Source organism: Neodiprion pinetum, chromosome 1 (genome assembly GCF_021155775.2).
Source record: "Neodiprion pinetum isolate iyNeoPine1 chromosome 1, iyNeoPine1.2, whole genome shotgun sequence".
In the NCBI taxonomy this organism is placed as follows: domain Eukaryota; kingdom Metazoa; phylum Arthropoda; class Insecta; order Hymenoptera; family Diprionidae; genus Neodiprion; species Neodiprion pinetum.
The window spans coordinates 8,768,672-8,789,104 of record NC_060232.1 but is presented as its reverse complement, the minus strand read 5'-3'; the positions used below and the strand labels follow the sequence as shown (position 1 = coordinate 8,789,104).

The 20,433-nt window shown below is 41.6% G+C and overlaps 1 protein-coding gene across 7 annotated transcripts in view; it reads left to right on the top strand.

The window, feature by feature from the left end:
* Positions 1 to 19,244, top strand: part of Cad89D (cadherin 89D) — a 48,850-nt gene extending 29,606 nt beyond the window's left edge. For 4 of the 7 annotated variants that reach the window (XM_046622930.2, XM_046622920.2, XM_046622911.2 and 1 more), the window contains exons 4-21: positions 241 to 399; positions 900 to 1,008; positions 1,096 to 1,298; positions 1,535 to 1,663; positions 2,616 to 3,564; positions 4,107 to 4,265; positions 4,358 to 4,535; positions 5,086 to 5,344; positions 5,502 to 5,805; positions 5,980 to 7,613; positions 8,117 to 8,329; positions 9,016 to 9,104; positions 9,772 to 9,855; positions 9,973 to 10,041; positions 10,825 to 11,028; positions 13,607 to 13,810; positions 15,118 to 15,324; positions 16,109 to 17,058. In XM_046622930.2, coding sequence (XP_046478886.1) covers positions 241 to 399; positions 900 to 1,008; positions 1,096 to 1,298; positions 1,535 to 1,663; positions 2,616 to 3,564; positions 4,107 to 4,265; positions 4,358 to 4,535; positions 5,086 to 5,344; positions 5,502 to 5,805; positions 5,980 to 7,613; positions 8,117 to 8,329; positions 9,016 to 9,104; positions 9,772 to 9,855; positions 9,973 to 10,041; positions 10,825 to 11,028; positions 13,607 to 13,810; positions 15,118 to 15,324; positions 16,109 to 16,538 — 5,583 coding nt within the window. In that variant the 3' untranslated portion in view covers positions 16,539 to 17,058. Of the gene's footprint in view, positions 1 to 240; positions 400 to 899; positions 1,009 to 1,095; positions 1,299 to 1,534; positions 1,664 to 2,615; positions 3,565 to 4,106; positions 4,266 to 4,357; positions 4,536 to 5,085; positions 5,345 to 5,501; positions 5,806 to 5,979; positions 7,614 to 8,116; positions 8,330 to 9,015; positions 9,105 to 9,771; positions 9,856 to 9,972; positions 10,042 to 10,824; positions 11,029 to 11,362; positions 12,825 to 13,606; positions 13,811 to 15,117; positions 15,325 to 16,108; positions 17,059 to 17,485 lie in introns of those variants that run through there. The other 3 variants (XR_011177005.1, XM_069135655.1, XM_069135659.1) reach the window with 3 other exon arrangements.
* Positions 19,245 to 20,433: the final 1,189 nt, after the last annotated feature.

Sequence of the window (20,433 nt, the reverse complement as noted above, 5' to 3'; positions counted from 1 at the left end):
GGCGTTGCTTTATAGAGTGAAACAGCCGAACTGGAACAGGTACGGTATTTGATCGTTTTATTGTAAAAACGAACACGCCATGCTCCATTTATTAGACGCCAGAAGCCCGCGTTGGCTCCCGTTAACGTCTGACAACTGACAACTTTCGTATAATAAGAAATCAAATCAAACGATCGCATGCAGAGATGGAGTAAAATTCGATGCGTTAATCTCGAAACGAGGTAAATTTTTTTTTTTCAGGAAAAAGATGCGAGATATTTCTCTTACAAGGAACTGAACGCAACGCACGTGGCCATAATTCTCGCCCGTTCATTGGAGGACCAGCAAGAGGGAGAAACACCACGAAACGTGCTGAAATTTCGCGTCGTCTGCAACGCTATGGGGGCGGGAAATTCACAGGTATGTACAAAAGGAACGGAAATTTTTTATTTATTTATTTATTTTTTTTGCATTAAGAAGAACAAGTCGAACGTACAATTAGAATACGGAACACCAATTTGGCCAACTTTAATTTTCATCCTGTACGGATGCAGAGTTTATAATAACCGACTCTAATACTAGGTCACATGCTAGGCTCGTGAGATCATTTGAAGAAAGCGGTAGGAAATGGTTTATTGATTCGACAATATATGGGGCACGCCGCGGTATTCAACCTAGATTCTCCTTCTTACACACTCAATTGACAATGAACCATTCAATTTCGCCCGAGAAATACGCCCATTTCCTATGTACCCGCATGCCCGAGATCGATGGGAAACATTTTTTCCCCTCTTAAATTTTCCTCGCAGAAATCAAATCATTAGTAGCTCACTGAGCTGTGAAATTTGACGGAACTAACACGTTGATGGGACGAAAAAGGCGATGACTAAAAATTTTCGAAATCACTTTCCATTATTTAGGTATCAGCACACTTGTCGGTTACCGTTTTTGTCGAAGACGTTAACAGCCATTCTCCAAGTTTCGTGGACGCTCCTTATCACGTCACGATCGACGAACTGACTCCGATCGGTGAGTAAAAAAACATCCCACATTCCATCTCACGCGCATCCGCGGTCATTCGTCAAGAGTTTCAACGGAAATTTTCATCATTTTAAGGTCGGACGATATTCCGAGGAATTCACGCGACTGACAGGGACAAGCTCAACACCCAGAACAGCGATGTTCACTATACGATCGTGCGGGGCAACGAAGAGGGAAAATTTGCTCTTGCTTCCGGTCACAGGGCCGAACTCGTCCTGACAAAACAGCTGGACTACGATGCTGGTGACAGGGAATTCATTCTCACTATTATGGCATCGGTAAGTTCGAACGATCTTGCATGGACGTTGCGCGATTATACATTGACGAGTTGAACCGGAATAAACTAGACAGCTGAAATACACTTCGAAAAGTATACGTGGACATTTCGTTCCGGCATTTGAAGCGTCTAACGTAATTGATGAAAGATTGAATTCCCTAAGTTGCGATGGTCAAGTGCGATGGAGTTCAGCGATGATTAGTGAGATAATTAACGATGAATACGTTTGACTTTCAGGACCGAGGGATACCCAGTAGAACCAGCAATACCACAGTCACCGTCCTTGTTTCAGATAGCGACGATTTAAATCCAAGGTTTACCCAAGACGTTTATAGGACTCAGATATACGAGTTTTATCCAATGTTGGTGAGTGGTAAAAAAAAAAAAAAAACACAAAGTAAAATCGACACTAGTAATAATTTGAAAGTTTCTCTTTTTTTTTTTTTCTAAACGAAGGACTGGTAAATTAACAGGCATTCCTATTCAAATGGATTCCTCTGAACTGATCTGAATGGTTGTTATGGTTGTCATATCCGCTACTGAAAATCCTAATTAGCTAATTATCCCGAAATAAGATACTCGGTCAGGCAGGCAGAATTTCATCAAACCCTGTGCCTCGTACGAATTTTACCGTAGAAAAAATTTGTACACGTAACAAAAACAAATGAACAAAGTTTGATCATGTCAATTGACAATGAGTTCAATTTCCGGCGAGAGTTAGGTTGCGAAATAATAAAATTTAAACGGTCCCATTGTGTAATTTGTAACCAAGCATGTGACTTTGCGTCTTTTCAATAATACGCTATCTGTTAATTCTGCACATAAATAAACTGTCAATACAATGCGGCGCAGCCTTTTGCCTCGTTATTACGATACGTATTGAATATGACAACAGGGTATAGAAATAAATTTATCCACTGAAAGGACTTTAGCATTACCTACATTCCGACACGACGTGAAAGTGAACGGTGCACAAAGCCGTGATAAACACAATCTAGCAATACCGAAAGAACAAAGTCCGATACTGCGTCGCTACCGGAAGTATCTAGTCACAGATAGCAGAAGAATCGATTTCAATCCGCAGGTGTAAGTGGCTTGAGATTAGACACATCCACCTGACCGTGGAACAAAATCTTTTCTTTCGGTGAAAGGTAATCTTCGAGGTTTGGACAACCGTTTATCTATTACGTGAATCGACAAATTGAAGGAACGATACCTCGATCCGAGTTAACGTGACCATTGTCAGTCGGTGTTATAATCCAAATCGTTGTATCGAAATCGCGGCGATATTCACCGGCTCAAATCCCGTCAATCTCAGGACCGGCCGATCCACCTGGAGCTGAATTTCACGCCGCCAATCCTGGCGCTAGATCAGGATCGAGACATCAACGCCCGTATCCGCTACGACTTGACGGCGGGAAACGAGCGGGGTTTCTTCTATCTGAACCCGGACAACGGTTCGCTGTTCCTGGAACGAGAGATCGACCTTGACGCGGAGCGAAGTTTGCCAGGAAACACGTTCTCGATGCAGATTCAAGCTTCGCAAATGGACAACCCGCTGCGAACGACGCTGGCACGAGTCGAGGTCGAGGTTCTTGATCTTAACGACAACCTGCCGGAGTTCGAGCTCGAGTCCTACAACATCAGCATCCTCGAGAACCTCCCCAACGGCTTGAGCGTCCTCCAAGTCGTCGCCGTCGACCGGGACCAGGGTGAGAACGCGGACTTTGACTACGTCCTTGAAGACTCTTCAGGCGCCTTTGCCCTCGAAGCCAAATCCGGATGGCTGACGGTACGCGATCAGAGTCACCTGGACCGGGAGCGACAGAGCTCCCTCAAGGTGAAGGTGTTCGCGCGCGAACGGCGTCCAAGCGTCGTTAAGAAGTCGAGCAGTTCTTCATTCGTCACGGTCGAAGTCACCCTGCTTGACGCCAACGACAACAATCCGACCTTCGTGCCTAGTAACCTGTACGAGTTCATGCTGCCGAGTGACTCTCCGCCTGGAACCGTCGTCGGCCAGGTTCAGGCACTCGACATCGACCTGGACACGAACGGAATGGTTCTCTATCATCTCCAGCAGCAGGGAAACGCTTCGGCTCGCACGCCGTTCAGTGTCGACGCTCATACAGGAGTAATTTCCGTCGCTGAAAGTCCTGTGATCGAAGGACGGCATGCGATCTTTGTAGAGGCGGTGGATCAGCCCACGAATCCTAGCGAAAGGCGGTCCTCGTTGGCGGTCGTCACCGTGGAAGCCTTCCGCTCTGGAGGTAAGTCAATTTTACGTAATTTTCGTCATCCTATTTCCTCAGTTTCTAATCCCACGAACGAGATTGTTTGATATGATTAAATTCCCTAGTGACATCGACGACTTTCGTTATTCTATTATATTTTATTTTCACGTGTCATTTTCATAATCGCATGACTTATAAGTTCCTTACCTCAGGGTCGAAATCAGCGACCTTGAAAACTCTTGGAAACAAATTTTCGTGAAAAACGGATTAAAAGAACGTGAGTTAGGTGGGTAACTCGACAAATTGCAGGGGTTTCCCTTCGTAATCCGGGTAGCAAAAAGTCTTAATTGGTAATGCAAGGGGGTCAGCGAGACGCATACGTCAGAAGACTTGAAATACGAGGGGATTTTCAAAAAGGTGTCAAAACCAACCCGTCGTGGTTTCCATCACTTTGTGAAAATCTTCACGTTCATTTAATGTTGATAAAGATTTCGCCGTGTTTGTGGATAGTCAGAGTGAAAGCAAATTTTCAGAATAAATTCATAGTCTTAAATTAACTTGTCTTCGATTCTGCCTAGGGCGAAATCTTGGGGAGCCCGATTTTATCGGAGCACCTTACGAGTTTTGGGTCGGCGCAAATGTTGGAATCGGTACCAGCGTTGGACAAATTCGAGTGAACGAAGCTGTGCCGAAGGATGATCTGATTTACGATCTTCTGCATAGCTACTACGAAGGAGGTAGGAATTGGACCCTCAATTGTTAGTCGTATAAGTAAGAATGATGAAAGTTGAGTTAGCAGTATTATTAGAAATTGAAAAATTTGTTACAGTGCCATTCGCGGTGGAGGAACGATCGGGGACGATAACAGTGATCGATGAGATCGAGAAATACGACAGATCGTTGTTTGACTTTGAAGCTCAGGTTACGGACGAGCGGGACTTAATGATCGTGACAAACGTCTCCATCCACGTAGTAGACCCCGGGGACGAGAGGGGAATATTTACGCAGTAAGTGAGGGTAATTAATAACCGTAATTCAAGGGGAAGCCAAGTGGCGCGTTTAGCTACCAAGCGTTTACAGGATGATTTATCAAGAGAGCTCGAAGCGGTAGCTAGGTGTTTATTTCACGCGAGAAAGTGAAAACAGGGCTTAAAGCAGGCCGATCCGTGTCCATCGTAAGACGGTTTCTCAGACGAAAGCTAGCTGGCTTCGTTGCGCAATCTAAATATAATTGTAACAGTCTTCTTAATTTCGTCGCCAGCGCGATGGGCGTTATATGTTGTTTCAGTCAAGGTGGTCATTAATTTTTATGCTTATCACTCCGCGACCATCTACCTACTCAGTTTCTCTTCCAATTTTTCACTCCTCGTAGCTGCACGCTAGTACAACATATCACGATCTAGTTACAGTTTAAAAACTGCCTGCGGGTCTTCCTGTCTGGCAATACGGACGCCAACCCCACGATCAGGCAGGTCGAATGAGGATGAAATTAATTGCCGCTATTTAGCGACCGATTTGTCAGATTTTTTACTATCCAACATCGTTTTTTCACTACAGAAGGACGGCCGGAATGCCGCTTGTCTTTCGCGTTAAGGAGAATATGCCCGGCGCCTTCATCGGTCAAGTGTTGCCGAATAATGGCACCAATTCGACCCGCAATATCCGCTTCCTAATCGCGAATCAGCAGGACGTACCAGGCATCGCCATTACCTCTGAAGGTACTCTCTACACGCCAAAAGGTCTGGATCGAGAAACGCGGGAAAATTACAGCATCACTGTAATTGCTGACAACGCCAGAGGCGTTGGAATATTTCAGGTGAGTACTTTCAGTCCTGAATTTGAGTTATCAAAACTCAAATTGGTTGAATAATTCCAAGACGTTCGAAGTCCCGCATGCTTCGAATGACCAGAGAAATCCAATGCCAAAGGTCGCCAGGTACACCTTGAAATAATTTTTGGAGCAATTGACTCAGGTGACCGTAATCGTCGAAGACGAGAACGACAACGCGCCAATGTTCGAGATTCCGATTTACGAGGGTCGTATTCAAGAGAACAGTCCAGTGGGCACAGAAGTGGCATTGACGAGGCGAATTATGGCACGGGATCCGGACGACGGTGGTAACCAGAACTTTGCGATAACCGTTCACGGGGAAGGGAGTGACTTGTTCACGATTGATCAGGTCTCGGGACGCGTGTTCTTCAAGGGAAATGCCGAGGGCTTGCTGGACCGGGAGGTCAAGCCGTTTTACAATCTAAGCCTGGTGGCGAGAGATAAGGGTAAGCGAAAGCCGGCTCATCTTGTGAAAGATCACGACCCTCCGGTGCCATTGCAAAAAGCACCGTGCCGGTTGTGGAAACTTGACATTAATTTTGGAGTTGCACCATATGGGTTAAAACGACGATCTAATCGACACGCGCTAGACTCGGTGATGACATTATCTGCACTTTCAGCCAATCTGCATTCCGAGGCCCAACTTATGGTCACTGTAACCGATGAGAACGACAACGCGCCGAACTTCACTCAGATGGTGATACTCCCCGATCTGGGAATCGAGGTCGCCAATCAATCGACGAAGGATCATCTTGTCGCTGGAAAACGCGGGTCTGGTTCCAACGGGGAAGACGACGAAGCGCCCCTTCTTGCGATACCGGAGAACGTGACTCTCGGAACGCCGATAATCCGTCTGGTAGCTTCGGACAAGGACGAGGGTACGAACGGCGAGGTTACCTACGCCATAGTGAACGAGACCTTCGGGGAAAACCGATTCCGTCGAACGCCGAAGGCCCATTTCGTTATAAGCACTGGTACCGGTGAAGTGTCGGTATCCCAAGCGCTTCCGGCTGGGCGTGAGATCGTCCTGGCAATCATCGCCGTCGACGGTGGTGGACTCTTCGACAACGTAACACTCAGGTTCTTCATCACCGACGTCAACAACCACTCCCCGGTCTTCAGGAAGTCCTGGTACCTCTTCAACGTCCCCGAAGGCTCGTACCAAGACCACGCCATCGGTACCGTCGAGGCGGATGACGCGGATCACGGCAGCAACGCCGTTGTGTCCTACGCCCTGGTCCCCGGTCCACAGCAGGTGCCCTTCTTCATTTCCGAGCAAACCGGGGTCCTCAGGGTGACCGGAGTGCTGGACCGCGAGTCGCTCGACATGTACGAGTTCAATGTGACGGCCAGCGACCGCGGTACCGAGCAGTTGACAACCACGGTTCTGGTCCAGGTAAACGTCCTTGACGTCAACGACAATCCTCCGCTCTTCTGGGGCTTCGAGGACGTCTGGAAGCGCAGAGGTGACCAGCATCCGATCCCGGTCTACCGTACCTCGGTGCCGGAGAACAGCCCGGTCGGAACGGTAATCGCGAAGCTCCACGCGAACGATTCAGACCTAGTCGGAAACGGGAACGGATTGGTTCTGTTCGACGTTCCTCACGGGCAGAACGTCAGTCGATACTTCAGCATAGACGGGAAGGAAGGCCTCGTAAAGACCATTGTTCAGCTCGACTACGAGGCTCAGGGTCTTCACAACGTGACCGTGACGGCGAGTGATCTCGGATCGCCGAGTTTGACATCTACCGCGATGCTTGTTGTGAACGTCGTCGATCCGGAAGACGGCCAAGAGTTGAGGCGCCCCGTCTTCCAGCACCGGTACTACGAGGTAGAAGTTCTGGAGAACTATCCCGTTCCTTTCAGGCTCGTACAGCTCAACGTGTCCGACTCGTTCCGCCAGCAACACGTCCGCTACACTCTCGCGTCGACGGAATCGGAGATCAAGGATCGCTTCACCATCGACCCTCAAAACGGCACCCTTCTCCTCATCTCGCCCCTCGATCGAGAGAGCAGAGAGCTTTATGAAATGAAGGTCAGGGTGGACAGGGTTAAGAATGGACGCGCCATGCCGGCGATGATTTATCCCGTGGTAGGCGACAGGCTTAACGGGCTTGAGTTTAACGAAGCTAAGATCGTCGTCAGGGTTAAGGACGTAAACGATAACGCGCCTCGCTTCAAGTCCGACGGACGTCCGATGGTCGCGGCTATTCCGACGACTGCGCATTACGGATACGAAATTATAAGGGTTGAGGTAATCACTTTGTCGTTTTGTATCGCTTGAGTGGTGCGGGTTTCTAGTTTCAGAGGTATACCCTTCGTCTCGATCAAGTCAATTGGAAATCTACTGGGTATTGTCTTCAACCCTCAACTTGAAATTACGTTGGAAAAAAAGTTGTACGGTTGATTTTGTTGCCTACAAACTCAAATTTTTATGAAATCATTCTGACCTTGCACTCTCTGGTGAATTAAAACGATTTAACGGTCATGTCGATATACTTAACATTTAGGAGAAAAAAATAAAAATTTTCCAAGATTTGATCTTGTTTGAAAAAAATGTAGAATATCATTGATTTGTATTCTTCTACTTGTGACAAAAAGCAACAAACAAAATTAAAGAACTTTTGATCCCGTAAAATATTGAATCCAAGAACCCAACCCCGGGAAAAATTACTCTGACTAGAAATTCGAGTTCCCATGACCGCAACGTCTTAACCACAGAGAAATTACAGGAAGAATGATAATATTTCGTTCCAGGCAGAGGATCCGGACGAGGGAACAAACGCAGATATACGCTACCAGATTATTGGCCGAGAGGACGCGCCAAGATTTGCCATTGACCCACTCAGTGGTCAAGTCCGTTCGGTTGGTAGTTTTTCACGAGACGCCGGCCGCGTCTTTGGCTTCGATGTCAAGGCCACGGACAGAGCTGGTGCAGACGATGGCCGCAGCAGCATAGCCAACGTTTTTGTGAGTATTCCACACAGCAGTCTTGGCCAGAAATTTAAAGCTCTCAGCTCAGGCTGTTACCTCGCCTTCGTACGCTGAGAAAATTCCAGCGGCGGTTTAGTAGAAAAATAATCTCTCGCCTTAGTCGGTTACCGAAAATTTTCTGTCCCAAAAGACTGGCTGTTATAAAAAATAGAGAAAAAGAATGAATAAGAATTAAAAATAGATAAAAGAAGCGAAACGTGACTGAGTAATTTGAAAATAAAAGCAGAAAATTCGCTGCGCGTGTTAAAGAAACGGACAGTAAACTTCAAGGACGTACTTTCGCTTTGCTCGACCTTCGGAGACCTTCTCGTGAAACGAGTCGGCTGGGTCCTACAGGTGTTCGGAAAGATTACAGAGCGAATTGCTACTCAGAGGTGAACGCTCCGTTTTAAATCGTAAGGAACCAGTGAACTGTGACACGGAACTTTACGCTCAGTCACGAACCGAGCTCCGGGAATTTGAACCGAACGTGTGGGTATCGGGTTAACAGCCTGGATCTTATATCCCGCGGAGGAGCTTAACGAATCATAAAAAACGTTGACCTAGCTGATCCTAACCGCGAATTTCCAGAATTAAACACGTAGGAATTTTCAATGGAGTAAAAAAAAAAAAACCAAATTCAAAATATCAGTAAACGATGTGGAAAATTTACTTTCAAACAGGTCTACGTTCTGGATGATCACAAACAGGTCGTTATGGTTATGGGTGACAGACCAAGCGACATCGAGAGACAAATCGAAAATATCACTTCGTAAGTATGAAAGAAATTTAAAAAAAAATGTTACGACTATAAACCGATTTGAAGTATCATTGACCGTTGAAACGATTACGTTGTTCCTTGGTTTTCACAAAATTTTAATACAATATGAAAATACAAATGAAAATAATCAATAGAAACCATCACGCCGCTATTTTTAGCTGATACTAAAACATCTGCAACGTATAAAATATTCGAACAACCGATAAAAGTGAGGAAGAATTTATTCAAGGTAGGAAAAAGTGATCGGAATTTGCGAAAAATGACTTGAAATCACAGCGGAAATAATTGCAAGTCGCAGAGTCGATACGGTACGCGAAGAGTGTAGAAAAGAGCGAGTAACCCCCTCAAGGCAGGTTACCCGGGGAATTAAATTTGTGGATTCAATTCAGTGGGGTGAAGTCGTATAAGTGTATTCAAATTTATTCCTCGGAAACGTAGCAAGGTAGCAAACAATCGCTGCTGTATAGAGTTGGTAAGAAAATCAGGGGAACGAGAAAGGATCGCAGTGCAGTTGAGGCGCTTCGTAACGACTTTCGGAGATCATTTTAACGAGATGTATTATTCAATTTCACATCGAGGAAAAAAAGTAATAATCGAGTGAAAAAGTTAAGTAGACAAATAGATAAAAATTAATTAAATGATGCTGTAAAATTTTCAGAGTACTGCGCAACGTGACAGGGCTGGATGTGAGAGTGAGAAAACTTGAACCCCATATTGAGAAGAATTTGATCGATGCCGGCTCGTAAGTTCCATTCAAATTCAAATTACATTTCTATACCTAATATGATATTCAAAATCTATGCGATGCGTAAGGATGAATTCCTCCGTTTTATATCCATCTTTCTTCCTTCCTTTTCAGAACCGACATGTATTTATACGCTGTCGATCCACATCTCAACGTCATGATAGACATGGACACCCTCCACAAGTGAGTAAAATCTAATGGAAAGTCGTGTGAAATTTTCAGAATATCGCGATAAGATTATCGAATCATAAAGTGTTTTATAATAGCTTCCACAATTTTCGCTACATAAATTTGATCATGTAACTAGGTAATGGATTTCTCCACATCGAGTTATCTTTATACAAATCTGTCTCCAATCTCTCCGCGCGGTTCAAGAAACTCGGAGAATTTTCATAAAAAGAAGCTAAGGTCATTTAAGTAAGCAACTTGAGTCGATTGTAAGTTAATGCATTACTTGCAACGGTATCCGAATAACGTAAATATGTAGCACACCGGATGATGAAATTTCAATAGATGAAGCCTTTAAACTGACGATAGACCCTGGTTTATTACACCATGCAAACGAATTCCGTAATGAAGCCGCATAGAAATCTGCAAAGAAAAAAACGAGAGACCGATCGTTCATCGCTCGTATATATTAATTCATTCGCGTAATCGTTGAGTTTGAAAAAGTTAGTTACTCGCTTAATGACTGAACAAGCTTGTCTCGATGATTTACTTGAAAGAGATATGTGAATAAGTGTTTAGTATAGTATATCAAAGATACAGTTATTCGTTGATAAATTAAATTATCCGCAAAAACAAATACCGTATAAAACTTTGGCGTCTTGAATTCCGATTGAATAAAATTGGTTGGGTTAGGCATTTTTGGGTGATTTATAAAGTTGCCTGACCCTTTCAGGGGTCCGACTAATTGCCCAGATCGGTGAATCAATCTCTACTCTAACGGTTGTTTTTCTCGTTTAGCGTTTTCCACAACAAGAAGTCGGAGATAAAACGGGAACTTGAAAAGTACCACGTGCTTGAAATAGCCGGAAACACTCCGAAAAAGACGAATCAAAGGTACCTCCTGTCGACTCTTGAAGTGGGAGTCGTAGTTCTAGGATGCGTCGTCTTCGTCGGCGCCTTGGTCACGGCACTCTGCGTTACGTGCGTACGGAGAAACAAACGGTAGAAATCTTTCCTCGTTATTATTTTTATCAGAAGAACTAACGATCGCGTCGTTTGAATGACGATGTAATTCAGAGGCAAGTTCCGTGTCGTTTGAATGACGCGATGATCTAACCAATCATCGATTCGTAACCGCAGCAAAATTACACCTCATGCATGCCTTAGTTTTATTTTCTCTATATTATTTATTTTTATTTTTTTTTTTATTTATTTCTTTTTTATTTTTTGCTGCCTCTAATAACCTGCGCTGTGTGTCAATAATATATTGTACATCAGGTACATCATCTGTGGCTAATACTTCTTACATTGTTCGTGATTAATCTGCTTTTTGTAGGGGACGCCACAACCTTGGCAATGTGCCGCGAACCTTGTGACCTGTTCACTTGTCGCAATTCTTCATACTGCAAATAAAAAAAAAAAAAGAACAAACGAATAAAAAAGAATAAAAGAAAAGAAAAAAACTCGAGAAATACTCTCAATCGGTAATAGCAAATTCTTGTGATTTTTGCATTTTCATATCGTATTCTTGGGTGATGAACGATTTTCGCAAAAGTTTTCATTTGAGAAAGTCCAAGCTTTAGAATGTATATATGTAAATTTCTGAGTGGGTCACTCGATTCAAAGGTGAACCTGATGAAAGTTTCCTGGGATCGGGGTCCTTGATAAAATAGATTTTTCGAGTTCGATTCTGACGTTGATAATGCGAGGACGGATGATCCGAAGGACGCGTGTCCGAAGTTTGATTAATCATAGCTGTTGAGGCGGTTCTGCTTCTTCCTAGCTTTCACCTGCCCATCGAACGCGTCCCCTCTTTCACTTTCACTTCATACCGCCGAGAAATTCATTCGGGAATTCAACGATTTTATTCGAAGCCACTAAACTCTGCGCGCTTGGATGTGGAAAGAAATTATATTCGTTTCACGATTTTATCTTCAATGTATTAAAAAATTACAAAATATGCATCAGTTCGTTGAATTTTTTGCAGAAATAAATCACGTGCCGTTAAGATCAATACTCGTGATTATTACCCAAAATTTCGTAAAATATTTTTACAGACGTCTGAAAATATTGAAGACGTTGCGAGTGAAATAAAGAACAAAAAAAAAAATCCTAGAGTATTTCAAAGATAATTCTCAATGCACGTTATCAAAAACTTTGTGTTTTCTATCCTCTTTTCACAAAGTTCTATAAATAAGTACTCGAAGAAAAAATAACCTTGACGAGGATTGCTTTTATTTATCTTGAAATTAACCAGCCATCATTATTTCTAAGCCATGTGCAAAAATCATAATGCAGAACCTTACGTGTCGACTGATGAACATTTTTCCGTCGGCACACTACATGAGACTCAATGAACTGAGTAGGAGTAGGTCTTTTGTGTAAAGTATTAATGTACCAGTTACGATTATGTACATAGAATCTTTATGAAACGTCGGTATAATGCTACGACAATAAACCATTTGTAACACGTAAAAATGTACTTTAAATGGAAGTAGATATGTTTTGGACATAATGTACCTGTATTCGTGCTGTAATAATACATACCTAACTCTGCGCTGCATAAATGATACGTAATAAGCCTGTGTAAGAATAAAATCAATAATAATTAGATCTAACAACCCGCTATACATGGTGCAGTATGTTCAAAATCTTGAAACACACATTTCAAAACAAAGAAAAAAAATCACAATTTCCAATTATTCACATCACGTTCGCTTATCACGTATGTATACAATATACATATATGCAATACTTACGCATGTGCAATTTTGTTCAGGCATTACTAACACGCTTGTTTAACACATTTGTCGTTGCTTGCTTTTGGACCTTCTGTACCATGTATGCTTAGACATAATTTATTATTCCATTTTCACCTAACCCTCATCCTATCGACGAAATCTACCATTAATCCTAACAATAATTCAATAATAATTTCACACCCACTCCATTTTCTTTAAGAAACAAGTTTGTGTATTCACTTTGCATTTACACGTGTGTGTAAATAAAAACTGGTTATTTCTCCTTAGAATCCACCCTTATCCCCAGACAATCTTATAAACCAACCGACGCTCGTTGATTTCGAAAAATATCGTCCACCTTCGTCTATGATCGATGGATCAGGTTCTCCCCCCCTCTCCCAACCATTTTCCCATGTGTATTGTCACTTGGAATTGCATTTCCGTTGATGGATGTATATCTTTTCGCGCTATTCATGAAGAGACAAACCGGTGCAACGCTTATTTATTCCACATGCATAATGTTTTTGTCAAGCTGTCGGTTTTGAAGTCCTGAAAAATTTATTTTGTGAATTATTTATACCTCTTCAAATTACACACTTTTCAGTCATAATCTCGTACTGTAATTATTTCAACAGTGTGACAACAAAATTAAAAAAAAAAAAAAATACAATCAACCGTGAAGAGGGATTCGGATCCACGCTATTGACGCATGTTTAGACGATCGTTTTCTCTACGATATTCTCTGTTCGCATTGAGACGGGACGAAAAAGAGTTGTAGGCGGTAATCGAGCGCGAGTTTCAGAGGCGAGACTATGACGGTTATGAAATTTGTTGATTAGCCGACAGCAGCGGGAGGCCGCGATATTTGCGGCTGGAGCTCCGGTCGGCTTCGCTCTTGCCGATCCAAACGGCACCCTGCAGAAGCCAGGAATGTTCCCCACCTTCGTCGACGGCCTTCATCATTACGAGCCGGAATCATTCGAGAGGGATGTCAGGCACCAGGGTGTCTATGAGCATGAACCAAGCTGCGTGAGATTTCACAGGTAAGAATATCGATTTGCATACACCGTTAAATGCGTATTCAAATCAACTTTTTATACCCGTACGCGTTTTAGCGTAAAGCGAAATGTCTTGTACAGATTTTTCATTCCAGAAGCTGGGTTAGCTTTGGATGTGATATAAAATAAAAATAAAAGAGAATAAAAATCAGAACCTCTTCGTCAATCGCGAAACACGTTTTATTAAGCACGCATATTCGTTATTTGGCTTCTTCTCTTTAGGTTACTTGACAAAAATCGAATATTCAACACAAAAATATTTCAAAATATTTTTCAGACTTTTACCGTTTTCCGTTACATGTATTACGTCATCCTGGGTCTTGTAAAAGTTTCTGAATCGATTGGAGAGAGAAAAAAATTTTTTTTTTATACAAAAAATAAGACAAGCGCTGAATATTTGACGCTAACGAATTATACGGTTGTACTTTTTTTTTGTTTGCAAGAATTTTCAAGCCTCTTTGTTCGTCCAGCTATATATAATGTTCTTCGGCAATAAATTATCACTCTGAATAATATTTTGTGATTTCGTCAGCAACGCACAACTGTCTACGCGAAATAATTAGGGTGATAAATTTACCGCATAGTTTGTCGGTCGGCGTGATACATTAATTGCGTTGAAACGTCTTCTTAATACGTATACATATATATTGTACGGGTCGAATTTAATAAACCCGTTTTTCGTTGTTTATACTTCACATCTCTCCTCCTGAATTTGTGACGGTACGCCTTGTAACTACATGGGACTAAAATTAAACACCGGATTACGAAAATTACGTTTCGAAGAACTACAGACGTGTATATTCATAGGAATTTTACAGCAACGCATTTTTATTACCGTAGACGACTAGCTTTTTATAGCTCTATCACGTTGAAGTCTGGATTCGTAAGACGCTGACTTGGATACTAGGATTAGTCTTTGCTTGGTTTGAAAGATTTTTACTCTCCTTTTTTCAAGTCTCCAATTCAAGGTTATCTTATTTGGGGTTCTGAACAAACTTTTAAACGTCGAAACTTCCTTTGTATCATAAAATTAAGAAACGACGATTCAAATTGACGGGGTTCGGAACGTACGTTGAATTTTATCGAAATATAAAACAATTATCAAGATTATAATGAGTTTCTTTGCATCGATTTTCACCGCTGTTAACGATCCATGTCATTCGTTTCGCGAATTTAAAAGCTTGATCGGTATATACGAGGCGAATGCTGCTCCACGTGTGAGATTTTGTCCTGCGTTGAACTCTGGGAGAAAGAAGAAAAAAAAAGGAACCAATAAAGTACCCTTTTTTCAGATCGAGCAACGCAAAGCACACGGGAAGAACGGCTCCCGGGGGATTGTCAGGTCTGACGGGAATGACGGGATTGGAGGTTTCGGCAGCTTCGCTCCACTCCAGCGGCCACGATTCAGGGATCGTAGCGAGGACATGCCACTGCAGTCATTCCTCGAGTCCTTCAAGTGGTGAAAGCAGCAAGTCAGTCTTTTACAGGATCTCTAAAAAGTAACTTTAAACCAAGTTTGCGCCTTAAAAATCATGCACGATCGGAATAAGGAGGAAGAAGAAGGGCAACGGAACATAATAATTATAAAGAATTTTTCACGCCCAAATCTTATACAATCAACATTTTCCAGACTCGTCTGATTTTTAAACTCTCACCGCATGATTTTGACTTCGATACCTTCGTAATTATTTTTTCCTTTCTGGTAGACTGTGGTAAAATTTTTCTCTTCAAAATGCAAATTTCCAGAAGTCTGTATCAAGCATTTGGCTAACTCTGAGTAAAAATTGAAAAAAAAAGGAAAAACAAAAGAACCGTAGAGATGATAAAAAAAAAAAAATATTCGCAAATTCGCGATTGTCGGGATGAGTTCTGAAGTTACGCACACAACAATGAAAATAAAAAAGGAAAAAATCGTTTTTGACATTTTCGCAGAATTCTGCGAAAATCCACATTTCTACCAACTGCCGCGTATCTCTTATGGTCGGTAAAACAGTGAACCACGCGAAATGTTGGCAAAATTTTATGAAAAAAAAAAAAAAAAGATTTGATATTCTCCCAAAGCATTCAGTGCAAATCTGTTCGATCAAATCCATACAGATTTGAAACTAGTATAAAGTTATTAGGAACCTTTTCTGTATCTACCCACTCGAAACCGATCAAATGGAATTAGCTGAAACTATTTGCGATGTATAAAAATAGAAAAAAAAAAAAAGGCCCGTATCGGATGGCCTTGAATGTACGAGTTCTTGAGATGTCTAATCCGTAACCCTCGAAAACTTTCAGCGGTTACGAAGATTCGTTGAAGTCGCTGAATCGTCGAGACAGTGGAAACGAGATATCCCACGGGCAGGAGATGAGCACGGTGGTCAGACGCGCGAATTTGCCGTCGTCTAGGAGGCGTCACCGTTTCCACTCGTCCGCAGGAAACGGGCCGACCTCGTCAGGCTCGAATTTCGCGTCGGAGAGCGCTTTCAAGAGGTCAAAGAGGCGCTCGGATCCGGACTCGCTGCCCTCGGAGGCGGAGAACAACATCACAGAGACCGTGATCCACGAGCACCCGAGTACGGAGGGCCTGATACCCTCGATCTCGGGGGCGAACGCGTCGACGCTCCACGGCAAGTCCCAAAACGTCGTAATATCGACGCCAGCCGCCGCGGCGCTGACGAGACGTCAGAGCGAAAGGTTCAACGTCATGTACGCGAGACCGAGATAAGTTATTCTCCGATTGAAGGCTCCCGACGTTGATCTGGGTTCAGTGAATTGTGCAACATCGTGAGTATCGTCATCGTGTGCGGATGAATTCGGATTTTGATGGGACTCAGGCGGAGGTATTTGTCCCAAGTACCAGGCTAACTGGGACTTATGCACTACGGTTTGGTTTCTGGTTTTTTCTTTTTCGTTTTGAAAAAAATTATTTCTTCGAATCCTCAATGTTTTTTTCTCGCATAGAAAGTTCCGGGGGAAAAAAAAATCGTTGATTCTTACGTTAAGAGCTCGTTTTAAGACTGTAAAAAAACTTGTACCAAAAATCGTACGTTGCATGGCAATTTTTTCCCCGCAACTTGCTGATGCAATGTTTGTTATTGATATTTAATAATATTGGATACGTGAACGAGAGAAAAAAATAAAAAAATTGAAACAGGTACCGTTATGAAAAAAAAAAAAAAAAAAACAAATACAGAAATACAAAAATCCACAACCAAGCCGTAGTGCATAAACTCTCTAACCCATACCTGGGTCCCATCAATATCCATTTGTACCGTGTTTGAGGGTCCTCACATACAATTTCATCTAGATAAGATCAAAGATATGCAATTATTTTGATAAGAAATAAAATTATCTCTCATTATCATCTCAATGATCGCAGAAAAGATAACGACAATAATCGGAGATCCTTAATGCACCGAGGAAAAAAAATTGCTGATTCAAAATACCATATTTCGTCTTGATCTGTGGAAAAATATATATTGTCACGACAGATAATTTTTGTTCAGTCAATCTTGTGATGACAAAAGTTTAATTGAGGTCGAAGGAAATTTAGGTCAAAGCGGTTGATTTTTTCAATTTCATTGGCGAAAGAAAAATATTCTCGCGGCTCAAACGATCCTTCGTATTTTTTTCTTTTTTTTTTTTCATTTTTCTTTTCGGTTTTTTTTTCAGAAGTACGTTTTTGTCGAATTATTTATTTTCGGAAAATCGAATTAGAGTCCAAACGCCGAACAGCGTCGTCTGTAATGTTTCGCTGCGCTGTTAATCATCGTCATCGTAAAAGACACGAAGATGTACAGCTGCTGATATCTGCAGGTGAATATGAAAGATAAACTTAAATTAGTACATTACCTCCATAATACGGTATACACGAGGTGAATTAACGTAAGATGATTATCTCACATGGAATTACTCAGATAACGTACAAAACTGCCCAGGTCAGCGATTCCTCAATTTCAGTTTTGTAAATATGACGAGACGTTGATTTTCCTGTTTATGTTGTTGTTTTCCCTTTTCTTTTTTTTTTTTCTTTTTTTTCCCATCAATTATTCTCCAACTTCCGGGTATCATCTCGTCGATTTATGCTCACGATTGCTTAGGTATAATTTCAGGGTGTAATTAGACACGGTTAACGATTCGTGTGAAAGGTGAAACTCGTAGGAAAATCCATGTCGAAAGTCTACAAGTGTTCATACGCGTGCCTAATTACACGTTGAATATTCTCGTTTATTATACGCGTTTCGTGTAAAATCATCATTCTTCCGCGTGCGTAAGAGCTTTGTTTGCTGATTTGACGAGCGTTCGTGCGTGCGTCACGGAGTCAGGTTCAAGTGTACTCGAAAAAGCTCAAAGGTGCTTTCCGTTAAAGATGAAGTTATGTACGGATGTAGTCATACCGTCGTTGTGTATGAGCTCATCTTCGAAACATGCTGCGCAATTTCATCCATCTATTTTTGTAATATATTTATTGTAATTAGAATCATAACTCTGCAGTATATTGTTACTCATCTGTTTTCTGCGTCAAATCACGTAAACCCAATTGTAGTGAGATTGTAATAATTATGTAAAGTCAAACGCAGCGGCAGCAGCAAAGATTGCGGAGAAGTTCTCCCGTCGATTCGTGCACTTGTAATAATTATAATAGGATTTAAGACTTCATTCGAACAATATAATATGTTTTATACGTATTCAGTCACTGTTAATGTATCATACTATTTGTATATTGATCTGTAAATTTTCATAAACAATAATCGTAACGATAATATATCTGTAATAAAAAAAAAAAAATAATCAATTAAAATGTCTCCATTTTTTTATTTCTTTTTCATCATTCATTTGTCAATTGAAAAATTAATTTTGTCAGGTCAGCAATTTATGTAATATATTTCACAGCGAAGATGAGTCGAAAGGGATTTGTGAAAAATATGAAGCTTAAAGATAATGAGAAGCTTGTCCTTTGAATATCATTTTTCAAAAAATTTCAGGAAATTATACATCAGTTATTGTCGATCATTTTCATCGATTCCTCGCTAAAACTACACCCTTAATTTAGGAATATAATACTAAAAAGCCTCCATGTTAGTGTCCGAATTTCGTCACCATGTACAGGGTTTCAGGTACCAGGATAAAATGTCAGCATCATATTTTATCAATTTATACAATTATTCATTGAGCACTCATATACATATATGCTACTTTATAAACATTTTAAATTCTATCGTTTCTTTATAGCTCTTCGATAATGAAATCGAGGAATAACGAGACAATATTCGTGGTTAATAAGAAACTTACACCGGTCAATACGAATTTTGAATCTAGATTATAGATATCAAATTTTGATTTCTTTCACGTAACTGATAAAAGAAAAAACAGTTTCATTGCACAAAATATGCTTTTTATTTCACCGTGCTACTACCCGCTGTTTATACCATTAACCAAAAACTTCAAGACTCATATATGAACGTAAAAAAGAAAAAAGTAAACAATATAAATAATAAATGAAGATTTTGATTACTATTCGATGTATAGAACCAAAATTTATTGATTGAAATATAAACCCAGGAAACCAAAAACAAAAAAAAAAAAAGAAAAAAAAAAACAACAATTCCTTTTTTTGACCCGTGTTATTTTCACGTACGTTAAAAATTGTATGTCATTCGATACGTTTCCATTGCAAAAGTTTCGTAGAATTTTTTTATCTCTACAAAATCTCTATAAAATATTCATTCGTTCGTTTATTCACGATAACACGTTGTCTTCATTTGTTCCACCGTTGATCGTAATTGTCATCATTTAATATAATATACATCATTCTCATACCGACTGACATTAAAAGACAAAAAAAAAAAAAGTCTACAACCGGTCCCCTTAAAGCATACCGTACGTATAAAATAAGCAATTTGTATGAAAAATCAGGCGGGTCGTTAAGGCGTGGGTGTGTCGTAGGTAACGGTTGTATCGGGGAGGAAGGGGGGTGAAGTGCTAGCAGTTCGTTGAGTAAAATTGTTCGAATTATCAGGCAATTGGCCATGACACAGCTGGTTGAGCGGGAGGTAACGGGAGCACGGTGGCTAAAACCAATTACAATTGGACTTGCAGCCTCCGCGAACAGGCAACCTATTTACGAATGATATATTCGGCCTCTTATGAGGACGCAATGAAAGCGTCGCGGGGGCGGAAATATTTCCCCGCTTTCACCCCGTATCCGACAATTCGCTCTCAAATATCGTCCGGAAACCTGGAGACCAGTCGCCCTGACCGTTCGATTCGGACGCCGAGAGTCAAGGTCTCCCGATCATTGTTCACCGCGAGCGTGTTTTTGCTGGTCGAAATTTTCCCACCCCTCGGGGGGTCCCTCAAGCTCCGTTTCTCAAGGACCTTCGCAGTTGCGAAAACCGACCGACGATGCGGGGAATAGAACTGCAAGGATCTATCGAGTGGCGGATGAAGGCTGGAAAAACAAATAAGACGGTGTGAGTGACAAAAGAAAAAAAAAAAAAAAAGAAATGAAAAAAAGGAACGTAGAGAAAAAGCAGTCAGAAGTTGCCCGCGAATCTTTAGAGCCACTCGGTTTCACCCCCGAGTCGATCGAGGTATTATCTAATTCTTTTTATCACGTG